Consider the following 24,228-nt stretch of genomic DNA (forward strand, 5'->3'; position numbering starts at 1 on the left):
AAAATGTCAAAGAAACCCAATAAAATAATTAGGAGGGAACAACAATATCTCGTTAAGTTCAGTATTTAAGTTTCAATCGAGGTTCACGACGAGCCAATGAAAAGCCTCGATATTGAAAAGCTCCCTGTCGTCTGGGCGTCCATGTTTGAATCGCAGCGGACACGGTGGCTATACTAACAAAGCTAACTGAAGGAGCCGCCTCCTTTCTCTGCCATCGCTGTGTGTGTGTGTGTGTGTGTGTGTACGTGTGAAAACGGGTGTGTATTGTTCATGGATCAGGGCTATTTTGGAGGAGGGGGCCCTTCGTCCTCGCTGCATCGGCCCTTTCATCGCTCCCTCATCCATATTCATCACCATCCCTCTCTCCCCACCTATCAGCGGCCAGCTAGCCGTGACTGCCGTCTCGCTCCACCAATCGCACGCCTCCCTTTGTGGGAGTGTTCCCGCCTCCCGGCGCCTTCACCCCACCCTGTACAACGGCTCCTTTTTTTTTCACTTTGACGCAGTGGCTTGAAAAAAAGAGGAAGAGGAGAGGGTGGAGGAGGAGGAGGAGGAGGAGGAGGAGGAGGAGGAGGGTCGGCGTTACCGCCAGCCGTGTTCTGCCGACGGCGGTCGCGAATCGATCGGCGGCTGCGGAAACGGTTGCCGAGCGAGCGTCGTCAATGGCAGCCGGCGATTGATGAAGGGGGTGTGGGTGGAGGACGAAGAGATGGGAGGACGAGGGTGAAGGAGGACAGGAGGAGGAGGAGGAACGGGAGGAGGAGGAGGAGGGCGCAGTCGTGATGGTCTGAGGCAGAGCATGATTAGTATGGATGAGGAGGAGAGGAAAAACGGGGAAAGAGAAAGAGACGAAAAGAGGGAGAGGAGAGGGTGCAGCTGAGGAGCGCTCAGGCTAGCGAGCGAACAAAACCGCCGTGCCGCAGAGGAGAACGCCGTGTTCCGCCGGGCAACCTGCAGACGCTGCAGGACGCCGAGGGACCAAGAACTACGATTTGTTGTTTACCGTTAAAAAGAAGCAGCTTGTTTCCAAAATGCAACGTATCCATTTTGCACAAAAATGCTGCTTGATATTCGGCACTTAGTTTATCAAAAATACAAATATCTGCATCAAAAACAATTACTCTTTTGTAACAAAACGTCTTAACAGCGGCTAATAACTTGATTGCATGAAAAATATGACTATTTTATAAGCAATACTTCCACGATCACCTTTCCTCTGCATTTTGGCTGAGAAGCTGTCGTGTTTTTCAGTCTAATCTAGGAGTGAACCCGCTCTGCTTGACTCCACGTTACGTCTATTTTTGAGCGGGTTTCTTCACGCGCCGCTCACAGCGGAGTGTGAGTCTTCCTCCCCAGCTCCAGCTCCGGCTCCGCCAGCCGATCAATGGGAGGAAGGCAGCTCTGCTGTGTGTGTTCGGCCTAGGAAGACGCTCCGCTCAGCTCCGGCAGCAACACAAAACACTTGGATCAATAGCATCAAAGGCCTTGTCTCATACAGCCAAGATGAGCTCAATACAGAGCATGCACGTGTGTGTGTGTGTGTGTGTGTGTCCATGTATAGTGCAATACATCATTTACACACCCTTTCCTCGCTCTTATTTAAGCCTCATCTTTGGTTTTTTTCCATGCAGCCAAAGTCACACAAGTACAGAAAACACATAGAAAACCACACACACACACACACACACACACACACACACACACACGCAAATCTTCCGGCGTACTGCTAGTCCCCTAATGTCACTTCGCAAGGGCGTTTCAACCCCCCACCCCCACCCCCCCCACCCCCTCCTTCTCGACACCGTCCTGCCAGTCCATCCATTTACTAAATGAATGTATTATATCTTAGAGCTGCAGACAGGAGAGGAGAGGAGAGGAGAGGAGAGGAGAGGAGAGGAGAGGAGGAGAGAGGAGAGGAGAGGAGGAGAGGAGGAGAGGAGAGGAGCTATAACATGAGGTGATAGCAGGACTGAAGCTCTGGACGTCGGCCCAGGTCAGCAGAGTTTTCCCTGACTATTAAACCTGTAGCCGTCCCACCCGAGTGTTTATTTTCTGACCACCTACACATAAAAACCTAAAACATCCAATTTATTTTGTATGTGATTGCAAAAGGCTTCGTAATGGCTTACGCAAGCGTTTTTTCCCCTCGGCGCTGAGGCCTGAATGGACTGAAATCCAGTCATGTCTGTTAGGGTTAGGAGCCGATAGTGGGATTTTATTAAATATCAGGTATTGGCTCGTCATATTGTCCACCTCTGATAGGATGGAGGTTCCTCCCTTTTAGTTTCTGCACATTTTATTTATTGATTTAATTTTTCAATTGTTTTTTGTACATTAATGCTTCATTTAAAGGCAATAATTCATCCCAGAGTTCCTCTCTCATTGAATATGCTTAAAGAGCTGCTAACCCTAAAATAATTTCATTAGTCTGGGTTTCAATGGAGAGTTTTAGTGTCCCATGATGCTCTAAATGCTGTTTCAGAGGCTTTTCCACCCTGACAAGACTGAAATTCTGGGGCACATGGTGAGTCTTTGTCATTTTTGGACTGTTTGAATTTAAACATATTGCATATCTGCACAAAATACTGCATGTTTGAAGCCCATCAGATAGGAAGGATTTCAGTAATTCTTCAGTGAGGGAAGCCAATCAAGACCAAGTCCAGTTAAGATGCGTTTACTGGAGTTAGTCTGAAACTGCCTAGAAGAAAGGATAGATTTTTGAAAATGCAATAACTTTAAATTTACCCACTAGATCAAAATCAAATTTTAACAGTGTCTTCATTAAACACCTTTGATCATAGAGGGCAATTTGAATTCCTATGATAGTTTCCCTTTAATGCCAGAGAAAACCCTGCTGGGTTGGGGTCAGGGGTGCAGAGGGGGGGGCTGGAGAGGGGGGGGGGGCTGAGATAAGAATAGGGGAGAAGGGGGGAGGGGGCGGCCATCGATCTTTTCGTCTTTAAGACCTTAAGCTTTTTATGAGACGTAGCTGTGATTTATGGCCTGCAGGCTTATAGCCGTCCATATCTTCCCATATCTGCTGTGCCTGTGGGCCGGGGCGGACAGCTGACCCTCTCTGCTTCAGCCAGCACTGCCCCACTGATATCACTTCCATTTCCCTCACACAGACCGGGACACAAACCAGATGAAACCTCGAATTAATCTCTTCTGTTAATTAAGCTTCCACTCTCGGTTTTTCACGCTCATTCACACACTGCACATACCGGCGAAGCCTATAGGTTGTATAAGGCACGTTTAGCAAATTTCAGTAATAGCTAAAACATTTAAAATAATTGACCCAGGTGTTATGTTTTACTTCTGGATATGCTTCTTTCTGTTTGTAAGGAAGTTGCTGCTGTTGGGTAAAAACCACGTACCTGCAAAATGATGCTTTTCTGCTCTGAAGAAGAGAATGTTTATTTTCTGACTGATTCAAATGTTTTTTTGGGGGAAATTATACAGCGAGGTTTCAGCAGGCTTCAAGGCCCAGGAGTCACACACAACTGACTCAACATAGACATGAGCAGGTAAACGTTCAGTTTATGTAAGAAAAGGAAAAACACCAAACCTGCAGTTCATGTGAATTTTACCCGACAGCAGCGCGGTGCATACTGTAGCTCGCAGATCGACCTCATTTTCAAATGCAGAAAATAGTGAATCAACATCATTCAGCAACACTCATATGCAGTAATAAACCCAGTAGCTTTGATGATATGACTAGCATGAGTCAAAGGTCATTAGGATTCATCTGTGCAATAATGTTGGATATCATGACAAAATAAACATTGAATTTGTATAAAAAGCATGGAAATGGATGTTATGGATTTGATAACATACAATATAAACAATATAAGCATGCATTATCCTGGATAATGAGTAGAATATGATGGTGTTACTTTAAATCCTATTTAAATGTCCAACCACCTTATTGAAATACCCTGAAATCTGGAGTGCGGTCTGCAGGCTTTGGCCTTCCCTTGACAAGCAAGAACACATAATGTATATTTTCTCACTGCTGAAATATAGTCCTGTGTTGAAGACAGTTACAGTAAAGAGTATAAAACAGGAAGAAGATCAGAATCAAAGGGTCTGTCTTACCATGAGTCTCAGTTTCTTGGTGAGGGAATAGAATGCCTTCAGTTTCAAATAGGGGCTGCAGGAAGGCCACTACAGAGAGAGGAAGCACAGGGGGGGAGGGTGTGTGTGGCGTAAACTAATCATACAGAGAAACAACCAGTATCATTATCTCTTAGCAGCACTTTGAGCTGTGTAACTTCCCATAGCAAAACTGCAGTCTGAACGCAGCTCAGTTCTCTCTGACATACAGAAATATTCTCAGTAAAAACATACGTGTTGTATCCTGTAAAGTGCTTTGGGTAAAAGCGGCTGCTGCATGGTGAATGTTTTCTGATAGGCTGAATACAGGCTGAGGACTTGCCAGCACTTGTATGAATTTAAGCTGTTGCCGTATCTTATGTTCAGTATAATAATTCAATACAATACTGACAAATTAAAGAGTTATTTAGACTGTTTTCATCTTTGTCATCAGATTATGCCAAGCAATACACATCAGTGTTACTAGAAGATCATGAAGATCGACTTCTTAACAAACATGTTCTGAAACAGTCAGTAAAGGAGCATTGAATTAGCTGTCAGCCAAGCTCTGAATCCCTGTTGTTGTTTATCTGAAGGGGGCGTGCTGAAGTCGGCGGGAGCGACTCGTTCGTTTTTTAACCAAATGTCACCCGGCCCTCGGACCGATCGCCGCCGGCTGGGGAGCGCTGACCCGGCGGCACTCCGCTCTCTCTGAGTAAAAGCCTGGTTGCCGTTGCTCATGATCATCATCCCAACCTTTTCATTTGTCTAAATGGACGAGCCGCCTGACTGTTATGCAGGCGAGGCGATGGTCCCCCGGGGGGGAAGCCTGGGTTTTTACATACAGCGAGGAGGAGCCTTTAGTGCTCCGAGCGCTGCATCGATCCCCCTTAAAACAACGCTCCTCCTCAGCTGTACACACTCGGCACGGTGCACTTTACCTACTTTCTGTCAGTGTAATTATGACTCCTGAGGGCAGCCAGCATGTTTCCTCGCAGGCAGCTGAGAGACTGTTGAAGCTGTCTGTGCTGAAGGGCCAGGTCGCCCCAAAAATCTCAGATAAGATGAATCTTTATTGATCCTGTGGGTTTCAGTGAAGACTGTTTTTCTAAATTGTGGCAATGACACTTTGTCATTGTGCGCTAAAGGGGTTATGCCACTTAAAATCTATAGGTCTATAAAGGTTTTATGTTCCTACATCTTTAAAGTAACCATCATGGGTCTCTAGTGCACTGAAGGAGGAGGTCACCCAAAATCTAGGGCTTTGTAAACAATGACCATCATGTTTCACTAACTAAGGTTACACCGATATATCAGGCTGATATTGGCCTTTAATTAAATATCAGATATTGGCCAGTCAAGTCGTCCAGCTCTAATATGATGGAGGTTCCTCCTGACCACAGATACAGAAAAACAGCCTGGAAGACCTGCAGTGACATTTTACATTCTTTGCACATTTTATTTATTCATTTAATTGTTCAGTTATGTTTGTTGTAAATTAATTATTCATTTAAAGGTAGTAATGTCTCCCAGAGTTCCCCTGCCAGTTAATAGGAGGGGGGAGGGGTCACTGCTTTAAAGAGCTGCTAACACTAACAGAATTTCATTAGTCTGGTTTTCAGTGTCCCATGATGGTCTGGATGCTGTTTCAGAGGCTTTTCCATCCTGACAAGAATGAAACTCTGTGGGAAACACTGAATATTTATCATATTTTGACATTAAAATTGTCACATTTAAAGATACTCAATATTGGCACTACATATTGGCTATAAAAATATTGGCATCAGCCTTCAAAAGCTCATATCGGTCTAACACTAGTGTTTTTTCATAAATCTTGGTGACCATCATGTCCTACGTTTGACCTTACAGGCTCGCTCAGCCAACATCTCTGGGTTTTTACTGGATTATTTTCTCACTCTTGACAATGATTATCACATTTCTTTGTTCACTAAAGGGCCAGGCCACCCAAAACCTATATGGGTCTCAGTAAAGATTATATTCCCTAAATCTTTACACTGACAGTCACATTTCCCAGTGTGCACTAAAGGGTTAGCTCACCCAAAATCTATTGGGTCCTAATTAGAGCATCTCTTCCAAATCTTGACCTTAAAGCGGCAGCCGAAATCTATGGCTGCACATAAAGAGCATTCCCCTGAATCGCAACCATGTATGAATTGAGTAGTATTCTCTAAATAACACATTTAAAGGCGTATTGTATGTCCAAATGTCCATGATGGGGTGCATGGCCAGAATACTGATGGTTGTAATGCCGGGTGATGGGAATGCTTGGCGCATGACAGCATGTAAACAAAAACCAAATATGGTGATTGCCATGGTGACATATCCATATTTCATCCAACCAGAGAATAATGCAGAAACATGATTGGACAATTTCGCAGAATAAATCGTCTACCTGTTAATTTAATCAAAACACCAAATGATCATAAAGATATACAGAAACCGATAGGGCAACATACTGCAATAACACATCAACACTGTCGCATTCTGAGCTGATCTGGGTTCCGTTGTTCTGCTGTTTCACCGGGCCTGCTGTTAATACGAATGTGCTTGTTTATCCGCTTGTGTAATTGTACACAAAGAGGCGATGGTGGCTGATGTGTGAGATTATCACAAGGTCATCCGTCGACGGGATGAGAGCCTGCGATCACGCACCAGTCTGATCTAGCTTTCACTTGTTTACATCCTTATTTTGGCTCCAGCATGGCCGCTGTCCCTGTGCGTAAATCTTAAGGCGCATTAAAAAAAAAAGCCAGTTCGGCTGATAGAAATAGGCTAAAACACTCAGGATGTGCGCCGGGATCGGAAGGGAACCGGCGGCTTCCCTCCAAATCCCCCTCAGTCCCTCTCATTGTTTTCCTTCCATCAACACAAAAGCGGCGGCCCATTATTATTTTAATGCTGATGGAAAATGACTGTCGCTCATAACAAAGCGGATAAATAAAAAATCGTGGTGTCTATATTTACATCGCCGGATATTTAAAGCACAAATCTAATGGATGTCGGCTCGTAGCGTGCCGCTGTACGTCAAGAATCAGATCAACCTGCTCCGCTTTCTCCTCTGCCTGTCTGTCTGTCTCTACCCCACCGGACGGAGCAACATTCACCCAAACCCGGAGAGCTGCCCGCATCCCCATCGCTCCTCTTACCTCCCGTGTTTGTGCGTTTGGTGCTGCTGGCCTCCGTGGGGGTCTCCAGGGGTCTTTTACGCGAATCCGGGGGATCGGACTCCATGTGTGGTTGTTGATTGTGATGGTGAGGATTTGAGAAAATCCCGTTTTGCTGTACTGCTCCGCCGGCCATCATTTTCGAGCTTGGTCTTGGATGCTTGAGCTGCGTGTGCGTTTAAATCCCCCCTTTTCCTTTTTTTTTTTACGCAACGTAGCCTTGTGGATGAGTCCTTAGAGAAGGCGAAAGCGATTTAGGAATTGGAAAATACGTCTGTTTCTTACGGACGGGGGGTTTTATGTTGCGCGTTTCTCCGTGGTGCGCCGTGCGTACAGAGAGATGCTGCGCAAAGAAAGAAAGAAAGAAAGGAAGAAAGAAAGAAAGGCTGGAGCGGGCGGATGTCGGCTCAGTGAGGGAAACAAATCCGAAATCTCTGGAGATAGAGAATAATCTAGGCTACTAAAACGTGCAAACGGAGCGTCAATCTTCCATCAACCTTCTGATATGCGGGCTAGGATATGTGTGTCATTCCGCTGCAACCAGATAAAAGCGCGTACTCATGTCAGGCAGTGCAGGATGGTGGCGCTCCTCTGCAACAGCCGGGGCAAGAAAACCATAAATAAAACAAAAAAACTCAACCGAACAGCAAAGAGGTGAAATCAACTGAGGAAAGAAGAAAAAAGGAAAAAGGTCGGTGAAGCAACAAAAAAAAAAATCCGATGAGGGTTTTTTTTTTTTTTTTTTCTTCTTCTTATCCTGTCCTGGCTCCGATCATGAAGACACCCAAGGGTGACGGGGTGGGTGAGGAGGGTCCGGAGGGGAGAGAGGCTGCGGACGGACGCGGAGCTGGAGAAACACACAGAGAAAGAGAGCTTTTTTCTTGTCGTCTCTCGGTGAAGATGCTGCAGTCTTGCGTTCAGAGCATCCCTTCTCTGACTGGCTGCTGGAGGGAGCGCAGGGGAGCGGCTGACGTCACAGGGCCTCGTGCTGCCTTCGGGTGCTCCTCGTAAAACTCAGACTTCCCAGATCTGAAAGTCGCGAAGTGCGGCCTGTCGTGGCGTTGTGTGAATCTGGCTGGGAAATGAACCCAAAACGTTCCCCTGGAGCAAAAGTAGTTGATTGGTGGGTGTTGCTTTATTTTTAGAAATCAAGCGGCCACAGAACTAGGTCTACTTTGTGCTGCAGAACGAAGAGCATCGCTGGATTAAGTTATAGATTATGTCATCAGTGGTCTTTAAACATGTCGTGACCCGAGAGTCTGCAGGTTTTCACATCAACCAAACACTACAACATCAGTGTTTGGTTGGAGTGAAAACCTGCAGACTCTCGGGTCATGATGGAGCATGTTAAAAACCACTGGATTAAATTAAACTTTAATGATCCGCGTGGGAAAATTGGGTCATCACAGCCACAGAGAATAGGTTGGAGGTATGAATAAGATGAACAGAGAGCACTGGAATTAATACAAGTAATTACAGTAACGGATTATGTTGAGAATAATACAGCATCTCTCACTGACAGATTTAAAGTGGATGTGCATCGGAAGAGCATATATACAGAAATGTGTCAAGAAGTGCAAATATGCACTGTGAACTCAGATTTACAGATGGAGGTAGTGTAGAGAAATATGTGCATAATATGCAAATGTGCATTGTTAGCTATCACTGTAATATTTACACATGGAGGTAGTGAGTGTGGATGTGCAAATGTGCATTGATGGCATTCACATCAGACATGTAGCCTAATTGACGTTTTAATTAGGCTAACTCATAAAAACATAAATGCATGACAAATAAAGTGAAAAAGAGTGGAAACAGAAACATACAACAATGCTAATTATTTACACAGAATGTCAATAGCACATATATAGCCTAATAAAATACATTGCTTTTACCAACAGTTGTTGACAAGGCGAGCTCTCCAGCAAATACACGTTGCATCTTGTCAACTCGTCGATGCGCACTCAACTCGTAGGTGCCCTTATTTCCGACAGCACTTGAATGCAACACGGGAGAGAAAGCGAGAGAAGGAGAGAGAGGGAGAGAGACGCCTCCGATGAAACGCGATTGGCCGAGCCCGAGTTTCTCCGGCAAAACGAAAGGACGGATAGTTGCCCGGCGGAGTCACATGACGGAGGGGAAAGGATGCGGCGGCGGCGGCGGGTTAGACTCTGTTACAGCCACGGGAAATGCAATTAGGGCTTAACGGGAGCCTGAAGGTCCCGCTGCTGCTGCGTTTTTCAGGTCTGTAGCGCTGCCTGTGGCGGAGAGCCTGCACCGGGTCCCCGGTTCGTGTCTGCAGGCCCTGGAGCCCGGATCAGTTCAGATCAATTCACACACCTTTACCTCCGCAGGAATAGAGTTCACCCACCTCTTTTTCCCCTAAATTGATGGTAGAAATTATAGTAAGTAGCTTCAAACTGATATAAATTAGAGGAGGGTGTCTTTTGAAGTGGGGGGGAAAGCCCCAATTAATGCATTTTCTGAAAGTGTAATTGATTTTTGTTTATATTGGTAGTTGTTTGCTCTATAATTATCAGCTGGAGGTTTCAGTTTAGCAGCTTTTTACTTTCCAAGCAGCACATTAACCCTGATGACCCCCAAACAGTTCATTACCATCTAATTATGGGTTCAACTGAAGGCCCAAACTGCATCCATCTGCACCCACCAGCCTAGATCTGACAGTTTTTTATGATCAACATTCAACTCTGACACTTAACCCCCTCCTCCCCCCTAAACACAAGCAGGTTAAGTGTGTGCGTGTGTGTGTGTGTGTGTGTGTGTCAGCTGTGTGACCCACCTGTGTGCGGTGCTGCCGACATCTCTGCTCCGCTCTGCCGGATCTGAAGAGGGATCCTCCAGCACTGTGAGCTGTCTGAGAGAGCTGTACCCGCCTCAATCTCTCCCTCTCTCTCTCTCTCTCTCTCACACACACACACACACACTCACACACACACACTTGGCATATTCTCACACACACTCAGAGAGACACGCAAATACCCTCTACTCTCTCTACTCTCCCTCTCTCTCTCTCTCTTTCTCTGTCCAGTGCTGTACAGATGCAGTGCGCCCTCATTGCATAGGCTATCTGCCTCCTGTAGATTCTAGTCAAGGTGACATTGCACTGCCTGTACACACACACACACATACACGCACACACACACAGACACACACACATGCACGGACACGCGCGCACACAGAGTCGCACAGTGGAGCAGCTATCTCACACTATTTCACATCGCCATGAGAAACGCACCGGTGAGCCAGTCTCCGGCTCTGTGTGTGGAAATACGTGGCAAATCCGAGGCAGATGGAGCCCAAGCTGCAGTCTGAAACAGATTCTGCACCACAAATAGCAGCCATTGCACAGAGGGATAAAAGGCCCAGACACCGGTGCCTAATTGTACAGGTTATAACTTATACCGCACGATCTACGGTAGAATATAGCACAGCTTGAGCCGGGCGCAGGCAGGCCGGCGTGTGTTCCTATCTGGAACCAGGACAAACTGTGTGGGAAGCTTCAAGTGCAGCTGGGCTACAGAGCGAGGGTCCCACACAGCCGGGCCGGCCACGCTGCTGCAGCATATGGAAAAAGTGAAGTAGCCCCATAAGCAGTAAAGCACACAGACTACCAGCATTCTTGAGTTTTTATTAGGCTGGGGCTATGAGCAGATGTTAGTGAGATTGTGTTCAGAGATTTGGTTCTGCAAACTCCTCTCGGGTTATGGACAGTGAGTATTGCAACAACTTATCCAAGACGCTGGATATCCATTTTGGAAAAAGCAAGGTGATATTTATGACCCAGTAGTTCCAAAAGTGACACTATTCTGAACCCAAAAGCCTTATTATAGCCAGCAACAAAGGTTATTAAGTGATCCAGATGAGTTTTACTCTGATGGAATTATTTAGAAAGAGGAGATGTCGGATTTTTCCAGCGGTGGATATTTCATTTTGGAACCAAACTCTGCATGGATTCCCATTTATGTGAATAAAAATGTCTGGTGCTGGCTGACAAGCAAAGTTCAAGAAAGGGATCATCAGAAGGGAAAAGGAGGCCACACACCAGCCAGAGAGAGCCTCAAGCCTGAAAAAATGCATTAAAAATCTGAGATAGTAAAAAAAAACACAAAAAACAAACATCTGACATGGTGCAAAAACCGAGAAGTGAAGACATTTCCATCCCATCTGGCCATCAGTGCTCTTATGATTTTTCCGTTTTTGTTTTCCTATTCATGTACCCGCTTATAATTCAAATGAAGGAAATACAAAGTCTGCTGGAAGGAGTTTCCTCTGTTCTCCACATGATTTAAAGAAACAAGGTCATCCTCACCAGGTGTGACCCGCTAACACTGCTTCCCTGCAGTGTGTGGCCTACATGTATAGATATATACTGTATATATATATATATAAATATATACAGGTCTGTATGTCTTTACCAGTGGGCCATGGCTGACTTCAGGTAGATGGAAATTCAGGAGGCAAAACCAGCTGTACTGGCCACAGACATCAGGCATCTGGCGCCCCCTGCTGTCCACATGGTGAAACTGCAGCTTCTGCTCTGTTCTGTTGTCATTTAGCTCAGTGCCTCTCAACCTTTTTGGCTCGTGACCCATTAAAATGAAGCGATACGTACTCGTGACCCCCCGTCACAGGTTATGAACAGTTCGACCAAAGAATGATTTTCCCTTTTCAGGTCGTTTCATTTGATGAATTGTCAGAGGAGGCCAAGAAATCTATTCAGTATTTCACAAGAAAAAAGCAAAAGTTAGAGAAAAATCTGGAAAAATAGACCCCTGGGAGGTCCCGACCCCCAGGTTGAGAACCACTGACTTAGCCTGCTGTATTTACTCTTCTCCAGGTGATGTTTTTGTTTATTATCTTGATTTTTGATTGTTTGTTTGCTTTCTTTGCATCTTTTGAAGTTAGATCCTGTTATTAGCCTCTTTGGAGTTCTTTTTTTATTTCACTTTTTCACTTGTTTGTATTTTTTGTCCTTATGTATATATGTGCAAATAAATAAACTCTCATCTTTAACTCTGTATGTGAAGAATTCAATTCCAAAACGCTGTATGTGGGGAAAAAACATTATTTGAAGCTCATCATTCAGTTTCTCTAAAATGTAGAGGATCCAGTCTGTTATCAGTTTGTCAGCAAAGCACTTAAGTTACCTGCTACTTTTTTTTTTTAAATGACCAGAATCCATTTTAAGAGAAGGTACCACTGGTTTCTCCAAAGATCCATTTTGTCCCTTCCCTTTTTATACCTGTCCTCCCATACAGCACTCTAAATCTATTTCTTCATTCAATTTTATTCCTGAAATCAATAGAAAATGCGGTATAGAGGAGGGTGGGTCGACCACTCTGTGAAATTGAAAGTAGGAGACGGACGTGTTTCTTTGCTCTCGCATGTCGCCACACTGAACGGACTGCAGAAATAATAAACTGTACCTGTATATATTTATAAAAACTAATATGAACAAAGTGAGGAGTGCCTGCAGCTCTCTGATATGATGGAGGTTCATATCTGGGTGTTTCCCTGCCTTCTGCCCAATGCATGCTGGGATAGCTTCTATCCCTCCTGTCACCCTGAGTAAGAATAAGCAGGTATGGAAGATTAATGAATTAATTAGTTAATGCTTCATTTAAGGGCAGTAATGCATCCCAGTGTATTTCCCTCCCGTCATCCTGCCTTAAAGAGCTGCTCATCATAAAAGAATTTAATTATTATGCTTTTCAATGGACAGTTTCAGTGTCCCACGATTATATCAATGTGTTTTTCACCCTGCCAAGAATAACATTTTCCGCGAAACAATCGTTTATATTGGTATTGGTGTCTGCCTTCAAAAAGCCATATAGGTGGAACCCTCTGTATATAAATAGCAATGTGAATTCGAGCAGTGTGCCATACAGCTCGGTTGCTGCTATAGGAGAAAGCGCAGTGGGTCCAGTGTACCGTGCAAGATGAATTATGAGAACATAACATAGTCATCTCCAGCGTATGTGTGTGTGTGTGTGTGTGTGTGTGTGTGTGTTATGGTAATTTTGGACAGATGGTGGGGGGCTGGCTGGGTGAAAACCCATCATTCCACCACTTCTGGTGGCAGTTTATGAGTTTTCACATAAATCCACACCATTCTCCCCACTCTCGCCTTTGAGAGACTGCAGTGTGTGAGTGTGTGTGTGTAGGTGTGTGTGTGTGTGTGTGTGTGTGTGTGTACATGCACATGTTTGAGAGAGAGGTGTCTCTTCACTTTGCATTTCTCTACCTTATCGACTGTAGGGATACTGGAAAATCTATTGTTTGGGTGTCGTTGCTTTGACCCTTGACCTCCTGAACTATTGGTGCTGTAATGTTGTAATGTTGGAGATGTAGGAGTTGGAGCTTTTTCTGCTGTGGCACTCAAGCCGCTCTAGATAAGAGTCAGCTAAATGTCTAAAATGTAGCTGTAATTAATAAATGAGTGTGTATGAGGGAGAGAAAGAGGAGGGGACTAGTGGTTGGAAAAGAAAGAGGGAGAAAGAGGTGCAAAGTCTTTCACCTCGTTTTGTAGAGCGGTGGCTCTAAATCTTTCTGGTCTCAACCTCTAATAATGGATTGCCCCCTTCCTGTGACCCCTGATGTGAGCGGACATGCACAGAGAGGTGAACTGTGACACCAACCAAGGATTTCTACTTTCCCCTTCTCAGGCTGTTTCACTTGATTAATTACAGGAGAAGCCTAGAGGCAGTAAAACAGCCGTTATTTCACATTAAGAAAGCATTTATTGCAAAGACTTAATATATAATAATACATTTCCATATTAAAAAAATCAGATTTTTCCAACTCCCCACCTGAGAGCGGCTGATGCAGAGAGGAACCCCATGTGTCTGTCTGGCGAGCCGCCAGGACTGTAGCAGGCTGATGTGCATGGACTGACACACATCTGCTTGTGTGTGTGTGTGTGTGTGTGTGTGTGTGTGATATTATCCCCTTTGTCCAAATGACATTGAAATAAGGTCTGTTACATTAGGTCCAATGCATGATCAACTTTGCACAGAGGGTTTGCAGCTACGTCACAAATCTCCAGCAGACAGCTGGCGCCATCTTGGAGGTCCATTAGGGAATTAGCTGTGCCTGTTGTTGCCTATTTGGTTTTTGGCTTTGTTAGCTAGTTAATTAGCCAGCAAGTTAATTTACCACAACAGCAAATGTTAATGTGAACATGCTACTACTACTACTACTACTATTACTATCCATTACTACTAACCACTATCCACTACCAGCTAATAGCCACTACTAGCCATGTTGCATGCAGCTACTGTGCAGATCATATGTGTTAACAAGAAGACTTGTCACCTGACCAGGTTAGCTAGCTAACAAGCTGACATGATCTAAACATAGAATTGATCAGATGGATCAGTGATGTACTGATGAGTCAGAAATGAATCATGTCTATCCACACTGATGAGAGGGCTGAATCTTAAGTTTAGAAATGCAATCAGCTGTTCTCATGCTGCCAGGAACTTTCATACAACTTTGGTTGTATGATTGTTTTCAGTTTTGAGCGTTCATGTCCTTTGTCGCCATCTAGTGGAACTATAATGTGTTGATGCTTTCAAGACAGCAGGAAGCTTTGTAGTCTATGTAGGCTGCACAATACTGACAACACATCATGTCATATTCACATCTTTTTTGTTGAATACTATTCTATAATATATATGTACATATATATATGTATACTACTATTGATACAAATACTAATATTATTACCATTACCTCTACTACTATTACTAATACTACTAATACTGATACTATTACCACTACCTCAGCTGCTCCTCCTATAGTGTATCTCTACTAGTACTGCTGCTATCACTAATACTACTACCTCTGTTATTACTACTACTACTAGGCTACCTATTACTAATAGTAGCCTACTGCTAAAACTACTACCAATACTACTACTACTACTACCAATACTACTACTACTACTACCAATACTACTACTACTACTACTACTGCTGCTGCTGCTGCTGCTACTACCTCTACTAGTACTACTACCACCATCACCTTTCTCCCAAGTAGGCTAATTCTATTAAAACATGTATTAAATGGAACTGAATCCAAGTTGATTGAACATTAACTGGTCATTGTGCTCTGCATACACTGGATGGTGCTCTTGTCCAAGTTATGTCCATGTATTCAAACTGCTGAACTGTGTGTTTCATATTGATAAACTGACAAATGCTGCAGTGTTCGATGTGTAACAGCTGAAGAGTGATTCAAGAAGGATTCAAGAAAGAATTCCCACCAAATAAATATCCCTGAATTACAAACTCTGGTTTATTCCTCTGTTCATTACATACTGTATATGTTCAGTAGTCAAATAGCTTACACTGATTTTGTTTCAATATTAAATTCCAATAAAACATAAGTTCCCTTGTCCCTCATACATTTCATGACATTAGTTTTCTATTAATATTGGCAGGCCTTTACCTCTAAAACTACTGCTTTACTATAGTTCATACAGTGCACAACTCTTGTCATTCATTGTGTGTTCACTTTTTTTCTGACAGGTGAAAATTGTAACCAGCAACATAAAACTCAGGATTCACCGATTCAGTAATGCAATGTGATTATTTTTATAACTTTGGGATTATTTTTCCAACAAAATCTATTGAATAATTAGCGTACAATCTCTTCCAATTTGCAAACTGTAATTTTAATACAATTAGTATCAACAGCTACAACCATGATTGTCATTGTCCATTCAAGCTGTTTATAATTGAGTTCACTGCCTTTTCCCCCTTCAAAATACTTTGCTGAGTAGGCTAAGTAACCTATTTCCCCCCCAAAGTATCTGTAATCTGATTGCTGTGTTTTACAGTAATTGTATCAGATTACAATTATCAGTCTCTTTTAACCTGATTCCTGTAATCCCCTTACATCAGTCTGACCCTGTTCATGCAGTACAGTCGTACAGCGTCGGCCATCTTGCAGAGGGAAGGTAAACATGACGGTCACGTACATGATATTCTTTTACAAAACCAGTTTGTTTGTTCAGCATCGGTCCGGTCCGGGTACCGTGAGAAACTTCCTTCCTGGTTCTACACAGAAACAAATATTAATATTATAATATTCCTGGTCCTATGGAGCTGAGAGTCTGCTGCTTCCACTCAGAAGCACTTTGATCGCAAACTACATTTAAAGAATTACATTTATGAGTATGTTTTGAAGTCAATAATTTTACTTTTACTTAAGTATGTTTTGACTGAAGTATTGTACTCATCATGTTTCGTATCACATCCATTACAGAGTATAGATTCTGTCATGTTTTCATAAGCATTGCAGCAGAAATTGGCCAATTTATGAAACAAATTAAAGGAAAGTCAGTGAATATTATCAGATCCAAACCCATGGTCTTGGCCGTTTTAGCTTTAAGCATTGTTATTTTAATATGTTGGTGAGGAAAAGAGGGATGGTCTGTATTGAAATCACCACTAGCACTTCCCTTAAATGTTGTGTTGATTGGATTTATTTATAGACTTTACTTTGCCTATGCATTTGATTTGTAAAGATGTTTTTTAATGAATAGCGTAGTAGTTTGAACTTTCTCCCCTCTCATCCTTCTTGCATTGCATGGGAAAGATCATATCATCGCTGTCAGGAGAAAACTTGTATTTCCAAAATGTCAGCCTTGTTTTAAACTTGATGTCAGTGCATATTTGACATTATCCAATGAGGTTTGAAAGGTTTTCATAAGACCAAGAGGTCAGAGAATTGTCTTAACCCATAGAGTAGCATGTAATCCTTCATTTGAAGTGAAAACATGAAAATCACCCAAATTTACACCAAAAGTTTTGAGGTGACCTGGTAACAGAATCAGAACTCAGTAACTTTTACTTACATTTTAAATGAGATACGTTCTGCTTTAACTAGATTTGAACACCAGCAATTTTACTTCAACTTCAAGTAAAATTTCAGCAAAGTCACAGTACTTCCTCATGAGTGGGATATTTTGGTATTCTTTTCACCTCTGCCATCCACAATAAATTCATGATGAAATTAGATTCCAAAATGTAATACATCCATTTTGGAAAAAAAATAATTCAACATCTCTAAATTGCAGAAGGTCCAGTCTGTAAAAGTGTCGTCATTCTGTCAACCGAGGGTTTAAGTTTCCTACAGTGCTTTACACAGCACCATCATTTGTTTTATTTTGGTGCTATTGACCGTTTTGTAACAGTAGATGCCAGATGCTTACATACAGAGTTTCAGATGATGACACAGGGGGGACAAGTCATACTATTGGCAGTAGACTACACAGTATATATCCCTCTGCATACACATTCAACACTCTATAGCTGTAATAGAATAATGAGAAATAAACTGTAAAAATCCTATCAAAACAATATGAGAGTCATGCAACCCCACACTACCCTTTCTGACAGTTGAACTTCAGAGAATAAGAATGAGAAAGTGCTGTGAGACTGGAACAGAACAATATTTTGTTGCCCGAATGAGCCTGCACATCCAGAAACATGAGATAGTAAAGCATTTTGGGCCAAACAATATAAATATATCACTTGCTGAAAATAAGCTTGGTTATTGGTTTAGTGATTAGATAATTCTGAAAAGAAAATAAACCAAAGGAGAGGCATGGATCGGTAAATGGCTGGAATCCCGGCTGAACAAAAATAGCAGGAGAAAAGGGAAAATTTGTTTGTAAACAGGGAGCGAGATGAGATTTTTGCCCGTCTCGCTCGCAGAGGATTGAGCCTGTTTGTTTTCTAGAGCCGATGCTGTTTACTTTCGACATTCTCCTCCATGCCTACTGGTTTACACAGTTCCAGTCTCGATGCGTTCCTACTGAACCCTCGGCTCATAAACGAGGATCGGTGCTGCGCGGAGGTGAAGCGTCCCGGTGGCTTCGCTCTCTGTCGGCAAACTCCCAGACGCATCGCAGGTTCAAACCCCCAACGCCAGAAAGAGCTGTGAGCCTTAAGGCCCTGACACACCAGAAAAGACATTGGCCGACTGTCGGCCGTCGGCCAATGTCGGGCCGTCGGTAAGCGTCGGTGTCCCTAGTTTTTGCGGTGTGTCCCGCACCGTCGGCACTAGTCGGACCCTGTCGGTGTCTTCTCGGCCGATTGAGCATGTTGAATCGGCGTCGGAGCCATCGGTGAGAGAGATCACTCTGATTGGTAGTTCGTGTTTTGCCTCTGGATGATTGGACTGATAAATTCCTTCAACATGTGGAACTGAACAGGAAAGAGCCGAGCGAAATTTTTAAAATCGGAGGTTTCATTTATCTCCAGCTCTCGACACAGGTTCGGGAAAGCCCCTTGAGCCTGTCGCCGGAGTAACGTTATTCATGATTTCACCCATTTAGTGCGGTTTCTCCTTATTTTTCACCTCCACCTCTTCCTTTCTTCTTCCACAACCAAAAGACCAAGGGCTGACAACGCCAGTGCCATTCGCAACTTCTTATCAGACATAAGGTTATTTCCCCTCACGCAGGCGCAGAACGTACGTGCTAGTTGGCCGTCGGCTGTAGTCTTTGCGGTGTGTTCAAGTGCAACTTTTTGGACCAGACGCAGGCGACGTGAGGCGACGCAACAGTCGGCCTTCGTCGCCGCTGGTTCTTTGACGTCGGTTTGGTGTGTCAGGGCCTTAAAGGCTGAGGTTTGTGACTGGAAGGACGCTGGTTTGAATCCCTGGACTGGTTGGGAAAACCTGCATGGGAAAGATGTGCAACAACTGATAATGTACTAACTTGTCAAAATGTAATAAAAATCTCCCTTTAAATGGGTTGAGAATGTAATATTTCTCTCTTGATGGGCTTTATACTTCGCTCTTAAAGAGTAACTAAACCCCAAACCCAAATCTGTATATAGTCTGTAAAAATTGTCATCTGCTATTGGCTGATCTTTGGTACCAGGTGATGTCATCTTCCATAGAGTACAACAAGTGGTGAGTTTACACAGATTTGGGCTTGGGGTTTAGTTACTCTTTACATTTAGATTTGTCACTTTCTGTAGGTGGAGAAGTGTCCGTACCCGACACCAGAATCTAATTTCGGCAAATAGTGTGAATCTACATCGTCTAAATTAGTGGAGATGGGACAATGTTCGCCACCGCGTCCCCTCTTTGTGATTTAGACCGATGAGACGGATGTATTTTTATCTAAAAGTCATGCCTACTGCAGCTTTAAAGCAGACAACATACATTTTCTGTAAGTTTTCTGCCTCGGGCCAAATGATTTTACTCCACCCACACACAGGCAGGTTTGCAGGGAAATCCCTAACTCTGTCTGTCTCTCTCATAACTGTCCATCCAGCTGAACCGCTCCATCCTTCACTTCATATCTTAACTGTATCATGAAGCGAAAATCAATAGCAACACTTTTAAAAAGGTAAGCTGAGCAGCCAGGCTTTATTACGCTGCTGCCAGGACTGTATTAGCGATCGATCACACCAATCTAGTTTTTGAGCCAGCAGCTAAAACTGGAACTTCATAGTCTGCATCAGTTAGAGAAGTCTATGTGGATTGAGTGGTGGTGAGAGAAACTATACTGCTGCTCACTGAGTGTAATATGGTGAGACAGTGTTGAGGAACAGATGATAATGAGGGTCTGGTTGTGAGGGTTGAAGTCGGTTCACTCAATTCAAAATGTAATTTGTATGTAAATGAAGGTGAGATGTACACGTAAATGGAAAATGCAATTTCACACTATAATGAAGGAACGCTGATTCTCATGTTTTCTTTATAGATTGGACATGAGAAAATTGTTATGGGAAAGTTTTTGAATTTGGAAGAAAAAAAAATCCACTTCCTCAATGTGCTGAATTTAAAATGAATTGACTCCAGCCTTGTTGTCTTTCACCTTCAGAATTCAATTTGTATTTTTATTGTAGGTGGGATTAAAGCACTACTGTACAGTAAATGGTAAAGATAAACTTGTATACTTCTTCGGCTGAGTACTTACAGATCACACCTATACATCTGCATCACCTATGTAAACCAGACCTGTTTTCAGCTTGACCACAGTGCTTTTTTTAGTTTACTCAATGTGTTTTGAAAGGATTTTATAAGCCCCAAACCCATGTAATCCTTCAATTTAACTTAAAACATGAAAATCACCAAATTGGAGTTACAAGGTTTTCATCCAACAGCAACAATAGGCTATGTTGCAGTTTATTTTTTATCATGGAATATCCTATTTCAAATTCTATTTTTAACAAAGCTGTGACCCAGTTACAGCTCAGAACATCAACATGGGTGTTTCCAGTTACAAGGTATTATTTGACAATTTACCATATAAATGACCCAACCTAGCTCTCCCTTTGTGTGTGTGTGTGTGTGTGTGTGTGAGTGAAAACAGAGGGCAGCTCACTGACTCACCTGATCTTACTCTTCTTATTCTCTCATCATGATGACGCATTCACGCTTAGCATATTACCCAGAATCCCCTCGGGCATCAATAAAGTTAATCTTATCTTATCTTTTTACATTCCCTTGGTAAACAAAGATCTAAAAAAAAAAAAATCTGCTCTACAAAACCGAAGAGCTGTAACTGCTTGAGTAGTGGAACTGAGAAAAACGACTTCCGAGTCTATGTCCTGGTCCAGCAGAAGCATGGCTGGTGCAGAAGTTGATTGATCATGGACCCCCATCCTAGTCCCAGTCCCAGTCCTGAGTCCTGAGTCCCTAGTCCCAATATCAATTCCAGTCTCATTCCCAATGTCGGTCCCCTTCAATTCCCAATCTATGTCCCAGTTCCCAGTTCCAGTTCCCAGTCCCAGCCCCAGTCCTCAGTCCCTGTTCTAGCCCCAGTCTCCAATCCCTAGTCCCCAGTCCCTGGTCCCCAATTCCCACTCCCCAGTCCCAAGTTTCCAGTCCCAAGTCCCAGCCCCAGTCCCGTTTCCAGTCTTAAGTCCCTGTTCCAGTCCCAGGTCCCCAGTTCCCAGTCCCATTCCCTAGTCCCATTCCCAGTCCCCAGTCCTAGTCCCAGTCCCCAGTCCTCAGTTCCTGTCCCAGTCCAAAGCTCCCAGTCTTCAGTCCCTGTTCAAGTCCCAGGTCCCCATTTCAGAGTCACATTCCACAGTCCTAGTCCCAGTCTCCAGTTCCTGTCCCGGTCCAAAGCTCCCAGTCTTCAGTCCCTGTTCAAGTCCCAGGTCCCCAATTCAGAGTCATATTCCACAGTCCTAGTCCCAGTCCCCAGTTCTTTTCCCCAGGTCCCCAGTCAAAGTCCCACAGTTCCAGTCCCTAGTCCCAGTCACCAGGCCCCAGTCTTAGGCCCAGTCCCCAGTTCCTGTCATCAGCCCCAGTCCGCAGTACAAGTACCTGGTCCCCAATTCCCATTCCCGGCCCCCAGTCCCATTCCTCCTATCTGCAGTCCCCAGTTTCAGTCCTAGATCCAGTCCCCAGTTTCAGTCTCTGTCCCCAGTCCTAAGTTTTAAATCCCATTCACATGCCCAGTCCCCAGTCTCAGGCCCAGTCCCCGCTATCCCACCCCCCAAACCTTCATGGACCCCATACTGACCCAGCTGGACTCACACTCTGTCACCACGGTGACCCTCAGCTGACAGGAAGTGGGCTGGCCTTACGCCTCTGGGCTGACTTCCTGGTTTCGTCTTGGAGCCAACCAATCAGATGTAGATTCACACAGGAACAGACCACCAGCTAAGTGGCCTGTCAGGAAACATCTGCAGGATGACTGAGGGTGTTGGACACATTTTGAGTAAACCCAAGAAAACTGGAGCTACTGAGTCATGATAGAGATGGACTGCTGACGCACACTTTAAAAAAAATTATTGTACTTTGACCTGTATAAATTCTTTAGTAGTCTGTAAATGATGTTGGTTTACAATACGCATCAACAAAACTAAAATATGTGTTGTTTTTATTGACTTTTTAACGCTCTGTTTATGTATTGCCATTTTGACAGATCACTGTTCTCTGGGTCAAGATCAAAAATGTGCAATTGTGGCACAACTGGGAAATAAACACATTTTTAGCATGAGTTAGGTTAACTTAGGTTAAGCCATCACAAATCTTCTCACATTTAACCATCTTTACAGGCAATCTAACAAGCCATGTACACTCTGCTAGGACTAACAAAGTGAGTGACAGTGACATAAAAATCCACTCTATCCATTTTGGAAAAAACATTCATGGCCTAAAGTTGAAGACACTGAATGATGATTCAATGTCTCTAATAAAATACACAGGCTCCAACCAACCAAGAACTTAAGTTGCCAAGCATCCTTTAAAAAGCCTTTTTTTTTTTTTGTATTATCTTAATTTAGTGCAATCAATCATTTTGAAAGAGTCACTTTTTCCACATGGCGGTTGTCTCGTTTTGGAGTGAGGCTCTTCTCTTCCTCTTATCTGAGGAAGCTGTTGCTAATTTTTCACATTAGCAAGTTTAAGCCGCTTAAACCACCGTATGAAGGAGGTACTTCTGAGAAATAAACATGCTAGACAATCCAGTATAACATTGTTTCCCTCTAGCTAATAGATGGTCGCTCAGTGTACAATCTACTGTGAAAGTGGTCGCTTCAAACCTGGTGCTTCCTTCCATATGAAACGGATGAATGAAATGCATTGCTGTCTATTGTACATTTTGCGATGTCCCATTGTAATGTGATTGTAAAGTGAGGCCCTATGTGTGCCTCTATGTAATTATGTAACTAGTTGTCGAAATGAGACCAGTTCCTGCACATTCATTCTAATTCTCGTTCTGAAATTTAACAAAGAAGCTTTGGTGGTGTTTTGTAGAAGCATGTGATGTTAAATATGTTTTCGGTGTCATAGGGTCATGAGATAACAAGATAACAATGTCACGGGAGACGGCATCATGGACATTCAGAGACAATGACTTAATTCTTTAAAATATAAACAGTGATCCTCAGTCCAGGGATGCCCAGCCAAAGAAGGAATGGTTTAATTTCACCGTTATCTCGTTCACCGCAAATTAAAACGATGAGAGAACGTATAGGAATGTATAATATATAAGATTGACTATTCTGATCAGACGTTTTTATTGTCTCCACTGTTACCTGCCCACCTACAGTGCTGACAGACAAAAATCTTCTTTAATGGGGACAAAACCTTTGTTAATTGGGGATCTGTGGTTTAATGTGTGCTGGTCTGGGGATCCTTGTCAGTCAGTTTAGTCAGGTAGTATTAAGATGAAAAACAGCATTTTCATTTAGTTCACATGTTGTAATGGTGTTATATTTCAAGATCAGTGTGCAGAGATCCCATTTTCGTTTTTCAAACCTCCACCTGTGCTGAGGCTTGGATGTGCCAGATTTCTCATTACTCAGTACTCAATATCAGTTAGGAAAGTCAATTTTCTTCACGACTCGGAAACAGGAACTCTTTTGCCTTGACGGGGTTCTTATATCCGAGCTGTTAAGAAATGATTGCGATAGAGTGCTGTGCAGTTAAATGCATCAAACCCAGCTTTTTTTGGACAACCTCAGAAGGCAGAGACACGCCTGCAGACCCTCGTATAACAAATAAACTCAGAGGTTTTCCTTACTCTCTTTCTCTGTTGCTCTCTGTCAATTCAGTTCAATTCAAAATGCTTCTTTGGCATGAAAGTGGAGAAAAATATTGGCAAAGCATTATGAGAGAAAATCGACATTTGTGCATTATTGGCTATCGCTTTCCCACTCTTGGGCCAGACCGTGCGTGCAAGTGTGGATGTGTGTGTATTTTGATTTCTCTCTCTCTGTCTCCCACTCTCTCCTTCTCTCTCTCTCTCTCAGGTTCATTGTTAAAGAGGCAGTGAGGCGGTAGAAGAGCCGATGACTGAGGTTCAACCACCAGACGTGAGTCAGACTTCGGGACATTATGACTTCATGAAGCCAAAGCAGAAACAGCCATTGTTTCATTTCCCTCGATCTCTTATCTTATCACTCAAACTTCTAAATGACACACAGACAGCGCAGCATAAACA

At 43.4% G+C, this 24,228-nt stretch overlaps 1 protein-coding gene across 2 annotated transcripts in view; it reads right to left on the bottom strand.

Moving 5' to 3' along the window:
- nova2 (NOVA alternative splicing regulator 2) overlaps window positions 1-7,419 on the bottom strand; it is an 87,615-nt gene extending 80,196 nt beyond the window's left edge. Inside the window, exons 1-2 of one of the 2 annotated variants that reach the window (XM_071897907.1) lie at window positions 7,263-7,419; window positions 4,099-4,167 (exon numbers count right to left, since the gene is read on the bottom strand). In XM_071897907.1, coding sequence (XP_071754008.1) covers window positions 4,099-4,167; window positions 7,263-7,419 — 226 coding nt within the window. The remainder of the gene's footprint in view (window positions 1-4,098; window positions 4,168-7,262) is intronic. The other variant, XM_071897908.1, reaches the window with a different exon arrangement.
- Window positions 7,420-24,228: the final 16,809 nt, after the last annotated feature.

Source organism: Centroberyx gerrardi, chromosome 6 (assembly GCF_048128805.1).
Source record: "Centroberyx gerrardi isolate f3 chromosome 6, fCenGer3.hap1.cur.20231027, whole genome shotgun sequence".
Classification (NCBI taxonomy): domain Eukaryota; kingdom Metazoa; phylum Chordata; class Actinopteri; order Beryciformes; family Berycidae; genus Centroberyx; species Centroberyx gerrardi.